We start from the raw sequence: 10,189 nt of genomic DNA, 5'->3' as shown, positions 1-10,189 counted from the left end.
AACATTGCCCATTCATTTTTGAATCTTCTTATTGCATGTACATGGACTAAGGGAAAAAAGCCACATGTCTTGTTAAGTTAAATATTGTCGCCAGTGCCAGAAGAAGAACACTCGGTTCTTATACCCTACTTTTCTCAACCATAAGAAGGCTAAAAGCAGCTTACAAACTCCTCCCCACAAGGTAGGTGGGGCTGGGAGTTCTGAGAGAACTGTGACTAGCCCAAGATCACCCAGCAGTCTTCATGTAGAGAAGTGGGGAAACAAGCCCAGTTCACCAGATTAGAGTCAGCCGCTCATGTGGAGCAGCGGGGAATCAAACTTGGTTCTCCAGATTAGAGTCTGCTGCTCTCAACCACTACACCGCACTGGTGAAATGCAATTTTATATACTTGTGAAACGCTGTTAAACCGAATTACATCACCCTAATCATATTCCTCTGGGTTGGTAAGGATGAATTCTGTATAATCCTTGCAGGATAGAAAGTGGCACTGCCCTCATGCTGGGGATGGTGTCGTTCCTTATTCAGAGAGAACCAAAACAAATCCATCAATATCTCCCGCCGTTTTGGGGATGCAAAGGTCAAGGAAGCTGGTAGCTTGGAGAGTCTTTGCTGTAGGTTGGTCCTACAATTATGGATCGGAGTCCTGGCTGGTGGGCCGGTCTTGGTTTGTCTGCTACCGCTGAAGAAACATATGACGAAAACAGTGGAACGGCACTGCTGGATCTAGCTTAACTGTGCTGCGAGAAACGTCCCCATGAACACAAGCTGGGCTGGATGGTAGTATCCACCTATTCCTGTAAGTCCCCACGACAGGGGTAAGTCAGAGGCTCCCTAATACGGAGTTTGTGCTTTTTTGGCTATAAAGAAAATTTGCCGCTGATGAGCAGCCATTTCACTGAATCCTTTGGGGTGCGGGGGGGGGGGGGAGCCATTTGTGCTAATGGTGTGGACAAAGAATTCCCATAGTTGATCTCACAGTAGAATCTGTCCCTTTGGTTTGGCAGATGATGACAATAATCCCAGAGTTACTGTGTTCCACGAGTGAATCACCTGCTCCTCACACATCATTCATGATTTGATAAATCTTCTCCAATTCTGTCAGCAAAAAGAGCAAAGAGCTCCAGATGCAACGAATGCACAAGGCCACACTTTCAAAGGGAAGGTTTCTCCCAGATGAGACTGGAATAGTGTGGCGGTAGGCCATGGTGGTAGGCCCATTCTTTCACTCCAAGGCTGCAAATTCGACCAGGTAAAACACTTCTAACGCTCCTCCTCAGACAGAAGGCAGCCAACCTCTTCTGGTGACTTTTCCAACACACAAATCTGGAAAAACGAAAGTGCTGGCCCACTAGGCTTAGTCCCCACAAGTGCTGTGACATTTCAGGAACAACCTCAGAGCGCCGTCGACTGCTTGATGCTGTGGAAGCTGACCCGTGTGGGTGACGTGGGAATGGACATGGCTCTCGCCACCCTGGCCCGGATAGAGTGCTTGTCCTGCCACCGGTGCCATCTCTTCCGTACTGCGGAGCGGACCTGGGAAGACAAATCACATTACAAAAAAAAAAACTAACTAAAAGGGTAACTTGCCATGCAGAAGTCGATGCGTATCAGTTTCAGAGCAAGCTTAACTGTCATGGCTTCTCCCAAAAAATCATTAGAACTGTATGCTGTGGGTTTTCCGGGCTGTGTGGCCGTGGTCTGTTAGATCTTGTTCCTAATGTTTCGCCAGCATCTGTGGCTGGCATCTTCAGAGGTGTATCACAGAGGGAAGCCTGTTACACACTGCGTCCACACTTCTCTCTGTGATACCACTCTGAAAATGCCAGCCACAGAAACGTTAGGAACAAGATCTACCAGACCATGGCCACACAGCCCGGAAAACCCACAACAACCAGTTGAATCAGGCTGTGAAAGTCTTCGACAATACTTAGAACTGTAGTTCGGCAAAGCGCTGAGGGCCAAAAGGGGTATTTGTGAAGAACGACAGTTAAACCACTTAAAGTCTTTCATGCAAATGTAACCACACGTCAAAGCTAGACGTGAGAGTGACATTTCTGTATGTGTAAACCAAGCCCATAGCCAGAAAAATTTCATCGGGGGCGGAGGTGTGAATACAGTGGTGATCAGTTCATCTTTAGTTATTTCCTTTTTTAAAAATTTATTTGTGCATTATTTATTTACCAGTTTTGTACTTGAGACTCAAAGTGGATACATGGTATAATAAAGCAGTGTAATTGAATAGCAAGAGGGATATAATAAGCAATGCAATACAACTAGGATTACAATAGTTAGAATCGTGCCAAAAAAATTCAGACATCCTATCCCACACACACCACCTCCTCCCACGCTTTTTGAATTAGGACTCTTCAGCCTTGCTAATAGCTAATTCTGGTCTAGCCAACTGCAGAGAATTCACATTTGGAAGATGTATGAGAGTAGTTGCACCTTTTCACCTTGGCTCCTTCCCTTTTTTTACATAGAGAATGTACACTTGAAAGTCTCATGATGGTTTCACATCAACTCTATTGCTGATTGGAGGGACAGGACAAATGATTGATGGGGGCTCAGCCCCTTTTTGCACCATCGTGGCTACAGGTCTGGTTTAAACCCAGAACATAGAGCTAATGTGGCTAGGGTTCCCACTGGCTTGGGAAGGGAGATCTCCCAACTCATTGCCCACCTATGTTCAGCGGATTGGTGGGGTCAGAAGGGGGAGTGGGGGAGGATGTTTTAAAAAATTAAGGTCTCATATACTTATATGAAGTTCTGGCCATAGAGTTCCTGACAATTCCTAGAGCTTCTTAGAAGTTATAAGGGCAGCTCTAGCAATTGCCTGCAATTCTTTGGCAATCGGTAACAATGTTACAGATGGTATGGTCCAAGTTCATAGGACTGCTCCCCTTGCTCCTGGAGCTATTTAAGCAGCCTGAACCACTTCTGGCCATAGAGTTCCTGACAATTCCTAGAGCTACTTAGAAGTGACAAGCGTAGCTCTAGCAATTTAAACCCACCAAATTGAGGTCATGCCATTGTTTGAATGTCAAGGTCTTCCTTTCTACCTCAAGATATCGCACTGCTCCCTAGAGCCAAAACAAAATGGGAACAAGGGGAAATTAAGCAAATTATCATATCTGAAATTTGCTTGGGTTACTGACATGCACATTTGGATGATGATGATGATGATGATGATGATGATGATGATGATGATGATGATGATGATGATGATGTTTTATACTGATAGCAAGGAATGCCAGTGGGTTTTAGGGGTTTTTTTTAATAGAGAACAAACAGATCAGAAGGATGGAGTTTGGCCGGTCACTGTTATCTTTGCCTCAGTGTGTATATTGATTTATTTCAGGACATTTATACCCTGTTTTTCTATATTAAAGAAACTCACTGTGCTCAAGGGAGTGCACAATAAGTATAATAAGATTAAAACCATAAACAACATATATACCCCACAGAAAACTACATAAAAAGCAAACTAGAACAATCAGATAAACTGTAAAATAGACTTTTCAGTGCAGCAAGTGAAAACTTTCACAAACAGCATCTCTCACACAAAACTTCTAGACTGTGGGATTTTTATGTGTAATTTATACTTATTTATAATTTTGATTTTTAAGCCTCCCTTTCCCATATAGCTTCTGGGCAGCTTCCAACAGAGCAATGCAACAAAGACTCAAAACAATCAATTTTGTAACCTGTGACGCCCTAAACAGTGGTGGGATTCAGCCAGTTCGCACCGGTTTGGCAGAACCGGTAGCTAATTTTCTGCTGAGTTCACCAAACGGGCTGAATCCCACCACTCCAGGTAACTCCAAGGTGCTAAAAGCCCTGTTACCCCCTTTTCCAGGCCTGCTCAAAGATCGGCTGTCTCCTGCAGTCGGCTGGTGAAAAAACCCCGGCCCCTATAGTGGTTGGGCAGCCAGCCTAGCAGCACGTGGGCCAAGCCACAGTTGCCACCTTCCTTCGTCTCCCCCTGGCACCCCAACATTGAAAAGATGGGGAGGTGGTGGGAAATGCCCCGACTGGGCCAGCCACGTTCCTTCACAGCATCCAGGTAAGTGGGAAGCGGCGGGGTGTGTGTGTGTGTGTGTGTGTGTGTGTGTTGAACCGGTAGATAAATTAATAGAAATCCACCACTCAAGGACGTAGGTAAGGGGGGGTTCTCGGGTTCAACCCCCCCCCCATTGCATGTCTGAAGCTCCATCCCCTGTTTGTGGGGTTTTGGGGTATTTTTAGTGGGGGTTTTGGTTTTTGACATGTAGGAGGTGCAGTTTTTAGGCTAGCAGCACCAAACTTTCAGGGGTTGTTTGGGAGACTTTCCTGATGATTCGACCCAGGTTTGGTGAGGTTTGGTTCAGAGGGTCCAAACTTATGGATTCCCAAAGGGGGTGCCCCTATCCCCCATTGTTTCCAGTAGGAGCTAATAGGAGATGGGTCTACACGTTTGAGGGTCCATAACTTTGGACCCCCTGAACCAAACTTCACCAAACCTGGGTGGTATCATTAAGAGAGGCTCCTAAAGATACCCTGAAAGTTTTGTGCTGCTAGCTTAACAATTGCATCCCTGACAGCAGGCACCCCCCAAATTTCCCTGATTCTCCTTTTAAATCCACCCTTCGGCATGGATTTAAAGGGAGAATCTGAGATCCCCAATTTAAACAGTTTAAAGTGATGCTGTTTCAAGGTGGGGGATAATACACCCCAAAAAAGCATCACTTTCAATGTTGTTTTAACCGGGGACCCCAGATTCTCCCTTTAAGGTGGATTTAAAAGGAGTAGTAGTAGTAGTTTGGATTTATTTCCCCCCTTTCTCTCCTGTTGGAGGCTCAAAGGGGCTTACAATCTCCTTTCCCTTCCCCCCTCACAACAAACACCCTGTGAGGTGGGTGGGGCTGAGAGAGCTCCGAAAAGCTGTGACTAGCCCAAGGTCACCCAGCTGGCGTGTGTGGGAGTGCACAGGCTAATCTGAATTCCCCAGATAAGCCTTCACCGCTCAAACGGTAGAGTGGGGAATCAAACTCGGTTCCTCCAGATTAGAATGCACCTGCTCTTAACCACTACGCCATTGCTGCTCCTATATATAACACCAAACAAAAAGGAGAATTTGGGCTCTCTAGTTTAAACACCATTGAAAGTGATGCTGTTTGGGGTAGATTCCAGCATCACAGCAGCCGCCCGGCGGGGGGGGGAGGGACTCAGATTTTTCACCGGGCTCCATTTTCCCTGGCTACACCTCTGCCCAGAGGGGAGGGCAGAAGGGGCTGCCGGCTGGGAGCCCAGTTGGTGGGTGGGGTGGGGGAGGGGGTAAGGGGAGTCTGCTGTCCCTGGCCTATGGGAGCTGTTTTTATAAACACTGAGGCCGGGGGCGGGGCTTGTGAAGGTGTGGCCACACCCCCAGCGGCGGGTGGGGGCATGGCCCCACCCCTGGACCCCCCCATAAAAAAATCTATACCTACGTCCCTGACACCACTGGCCCTAAGTACAACACCTTAAGGATGGAATTAGCAACATACAATATCAATGAACACCAGAAAACAAAAAGACCTCTATATACGACAGGGAAAAAAAGAAAGGGAACGGAACAGAAGCTATCCAGGTGAGCTTTGTCGCTGCCCTCAACCAAAGTCCTGGCAAAACAGCTTCGTCTTACAGCCTTTGTGGGACTGGGATGAATCCCGCAGGGCCCAGGTCTCATTTTTTTTTTAAAAAAACCTAATATAGAACAGAATAAATGTCTATATTCTTTATAAACTTTAAGATTTAAGTTTCTCAAAGTGTTCCTCAGAATGAAACACAGCATATAATATTCCAGTGATTGGTGTTCAAAATTGCAAAACTTCAGCCATGTTTTGAAACTGTCACCTTTCCAGCAGATGCCTTAATTCTACTGTCAGAGGATCCCCCCCCTCCATTTGCCCATAACTGCCTCCCACCACTCATATCTGTCCCTTGCCTGGGAACTAGAAGAGCCCATTCAAGACATGCCCTATTGGCTACATGCAACCCAAAAGGTCTCCATCAGCCCCAGTCCCAGCTCACCTCACTGTTCAGGAAACAATAGAAGACAGAGACAAAAAAGCCCTGAGAGGGAAACAAAGAGGAATCCATAGTCAGTCAAGCCCTGGGAGAAAGAGTACAGACGGCATTTGGCCCCATGTCTGCTGTGGGGCAAATCCAGCCGTTTATTTCATCAACAGCCTCTTGATCTTGTCAACCTTCCCCTCCATAATCCAAGATGTTTGAGATCTAGACAGTGCTTAACACAGTGAGGAAAAGACCTGCACTCTGCACATGTTCCAAAGTACACTTTAATATTTTGTAGGGCTGTACACAGTAATTTACTTTTTCTACTTCAGCAAATTTTGTGTGTAGACTTATGGCAACCCCAGCAAGGGTCTTTAAAGGCATGTGAGAAGCAGAAGTGGTTTGTCATTTCCTTGGTGGTCTTGTTCCGATTACTAACCAGGTTTACCTTCCGAGATCTGATGAGATCGAGCTATACTATGCCACCTTCCCTCTATTAGTTAATTTTAGAGGGTTTTTCAATTCATTCCCACCCACCCCCATTTATTATTGAAGAAGAAGAAGAAGAGTTGGATTTATATCCCCCTTTCTTTCCTATAGGAGACTCAAAGGGGCTTACAAACTCCTGTCCCTTCCCCACTCACAACAAACACCCGGTGAGGTTGGTGGGGTTGAGAGAGCTCTGAAGAACTGTGACTAGACCAAGGTCACCCAGCTGGCATGTGCTGGAGTGCACAAGCTAATCTAGTTCCTCAGATAAGCCTCCACAGCTCAGGTGGCAGAGCAGGGAATCAAACCTGCTTCCTCCAGATTAGAGTACACCTGCTCTTAACCACTAAGCCACTGCTGCTCCTATTACACCTGCTCAGATTTGGTTTTATTTTCATTCATTTCAAAAAGAAATACCCTTCTGCCTGTAATCTACTTTTTGTCCCAGTCAATTAGGGTGAAAATTCTCAGGGATTGTACACCTTCACTCAGTTTTCAAGCAGATAGAAGAAAACTTTTCATGGGATATAAGAAGTTCAAATTTTTACTTCAGAGGGAGTACAGGGAAGAGTGATAATGGTCATATAAGAGCTTCTCCTCCTTTCCTGGTATCATAAAGACAGTGCTAGGGAAGGTCTGTTCTTAAATAAAACTGGAGTAAAGGGAGCAAAATCTTGTCACACATGGATGATTTCAATGTTTGTCTTCCAGGTTAGTTTACTTCTAGCACTGTTGCTGTGATGAGAAAAACACATCTCATGCACCAGACAGAACTGTTAGGAGGGGGCAGGATGTAGGTCCTATCACCCAAATGTGCCTGAATTGCTTAAAAACAGACACCCCTCTCACACACACATACTCTATGCATAGTAATGTCTGGGATGACAATACTTTTGGTGAGAACATCTGTTAACTCTTCTGGTTGGAAGCTGCCTTTGCCAGTTAAAGTATCTGCTTAGCCATTCTCTCCTCCTGCTTCCCTGTCTAAAACTATGAAAACCAGTTGAGCATCAGAATCATTTGCTGGAGTTTTCCAGAGATTATCAATAATGCTTAATTTTAACAATCTCATCCAACATGTTAAAGCAGAGTTGATTTTGTATGAATTTTGCTTCGTTAAATTCTGGATTCATATTGCTTATTTTGAAGATTCTGAAGCTGAGTGCTGACTTCAGAATCAAGTTGCAGAAGTGAGATCTAGTCAGCTGCTCAAGCTCATTAGCTGGGGAAACTGGGATAAAAGGGCAGGGGGAGGCTAGTAGTGGCAGCATGAATAGTTAGACAACTATTTTTTGAGATGAGGGTGTGGTTGGAGAGTGGATTCTCAGAGCCTGAACAAAGTTTTGCACAGACTCAAAATGGATTTTAAAATAAATTTCAAATGTGGTATTTGAGATGTGACTTTTAAGAGTAATTTGGACATTTTAATGACTTTTGACACAGTTAAGTACTAACTTGACAACATTTGCACTTTCCACATGTCTTAATATTCCCCTCATCCACCCTTTCCAATCTTTCCAACTCTAGTTCTATGAAGGGGCCTTTCTGCATTTTCATTTTCCTTGCTTGTTCCTTCAGATATCTCCCCCCCCCTCCCCTCCCCCCCCATTCTGCATGTTTTGCTCTCTGTAGTGGTTGATTTGATATAATACAGATTTAATTCCAGCATAACTCCACGCAGAATTTTAAATTGCAGGTTTTTATGCTGAACTTAAATCAAATCAATATAGAGGGTGATATCGAATCGAGCACTAGAGGGACCAAAAAACATGTGGAACATGACAATGAAAGAAAGAAAAAGAGAAAGAAAAAAGGAAGGAAGAAAGAAAGAACCTTGTAAATGAGGAAAATGAGAATGTGGAAAAGCTCAAGTTTTCCATACCTGGAAGGACTCCAAGAGAGAATTGAAGTAGATGAAGACAATCCGGGATATTTCATCTTCTCCAGGGTTGACGAAGAAAAGCATATAAGTAATGCCCAGTAACGGTAGAAGCACAAGAGTGGCTTTCACAGCTTTTCTGTCAAAAGGAGGAGGGATGCAGAATTCACCAGCCATGCAATCCAACAGTTTTTCAAAATAACCCCACTGTACCCACTTCTCCCTGGACACAAACACATGATGCTACTTGAAACCTTTAACTGACGATGCACAGGATTGAACCTGGGGCCTTTTGCACGCAAAGCAGATTATCTACCTGAGCCACAACCCCTCCTATTGAGGTAAGGAACATGGAAGCTGCTTCATCCCGAAGTCAGAGCGCTGGTCCATCGAAGTCAGTACCTCTGACTGCATGTGGGTTTCCAGGCTCTGAGAGGTAGATCCTTCTCATCATTTACTACCTGACCATTTTAAGTGGAGATGCTGGGAACTGAACCTGGGACCTTCTGCACACACAACTAGTGTTCTGCCACTGAGTCATGGTCCCTCCACAAGGATTGAGACTGGATCGACCCATGTTGCAAAACAAAGTGAGATTCTGGGAAGAAGAAGAGTTGGATTTATATCCCCCTTTCTTTCCTGTAAGGAGACTCAAAGGGGCTTACAATCTCCTTTCCCTTCCCCCCTCACAACAAACACCCTGCGAGGTAGGTGGGACTGAGAGAGCTCTGAAGAACTGTGACTGGCCCAAGGTCACTCAGTTGGTGTGTGTTGGAGTATACAGGATAATCTGAATTCCCCAGATAAGCCTCCACAGCTCAAGCCGCAGAGCGGGGAATCAAACCCAGTTCCTTCATATTAGAGTACACCTCCTCTTAACCACTATGCCACTGCTGCTCCTAAGAGTGATGGAGTGGACTGTACAACTTCAGGCTCAGGAAGATGGTCATCATTTTTTAAATGTTCTCTGTATATTTTTTAAAAGAAACATTTCATGGGATGTGAGGAATGGCTAGGACTCGGCTCCGGTAGGCTTGTCTTTTATATAGGACAACATTAAACAACCCTGACCTGGATAGCCCAGGCTAGCATGATCTTGTCAGATCCTGGAAGCTAAGCAAGGTCAGCCCTGGTCAGGGTGGCTTCACAGAGGCAGCCAATGGCAGACAATCTTTGCACATCTCTTGGCTTGAAAATCGTTGCCGTAAGTCAGCTGTGACTTGATAGCAACAGACAGTTCAATTAGATCAGGGGATCTGCCACCTCCTTCAGCAGTCTAGGTCTACCCCACAGCAGCTTGTGGGGGCAGCAGAGGGCAGAGCGTCTAGTCCTCAATATCAGATGTGGTTTCTGATAGGCTTCAAAATTCTGCAGTTATCCTACCGTAACTACACCCTGACCTTGATGAGCCAGGCCAGCTTGATGTCACCAGATCTTGAATCCCAGGCAGGGTTGGCCCTGATTAGTACTTACGTAGATGGGAAACCACCAAGGAATTAGAGGGTTGTAATGCAGAGGTAGGCAATGACAAGCTACCTGTATTCCTCTCTTGCTTTGAAAACCTATGGGCTTTCCCATGGGCCTTCCACAACACCCCAACTGACTACCCCTGCAGCGGCAATAGATGCCCACCTAGTGCTCCATGCTTGAAAGCTCTAGAGTGCTTCTTGCAGACTCTTATCCTTCCTCCAGATGTGCAAAAGTGGCTAAGTGAGGGTGTGGGGGAAGCACTCTGTATATGCTTGAAGGCATTTTTTTGTTTATGGTTTGGTTTGGTTATGACATCT

At 45.4% G+C, this 10,189-nt stretch overlaps 1 protein-coding gene across 2 annotated transcripts in view; it reads right to left on the bottom strand.

Moving 5' to 3' along the window:
- Positions 1-914: 914 nt before the first annotated feature.
- The window catches only part of CRHR1 (corticotropin releasing hormone receptor 1), a 113,537-nt gene continuing 104,262 nt past the window's right edge, over positions 915-10,189 (bottom strand). The window contains exons 11-13 of one of the 2 annotated variants that reach the window (XM_048517990.1): positions 8,406-8,541; positions 6,050-6,091; positions 915-1,534 (exon numbers count right to left, since the gene is read on the bottom strand). In XM_048517990.1, the coding sequence (XP_048373947.1) occupies positions 1,394-1,534; positions 6,050-6,091; positions 8,406-8,541 (319 nt within the window). In that variant the 3' untranslated portion in view covers positions 915-1,393. The remainder of the gene's footprint in view (positions 1,535-6,049; positions 6,092-8,405; positions 8,542-10,189) is intronic. The other variant, XM_048517991.1, reaches the window with a different exon arrangement.

This window comes from Sphaerodactylus townsendi, linkage group LG15 (genome assembly GCF_021028975.2).
Source record: "Sphaerodactylus townsendi isolate TG3544 linkage group LG15, MPM_Stown_v2.3, whole genome shotgun sequence".
In the NCBI taxonomy this organism is placed as follows: domain Eukaryota; kingdom Metazoa; phylum Chordata; class Lepidosauria; order Squamata; family Sphaerodactylidae; genus Sphaerodactylus; species Sphaerodactylus townsendi.
This window is presented reverse-complemented; position numbering and strand designations above follow the sequence as displayed.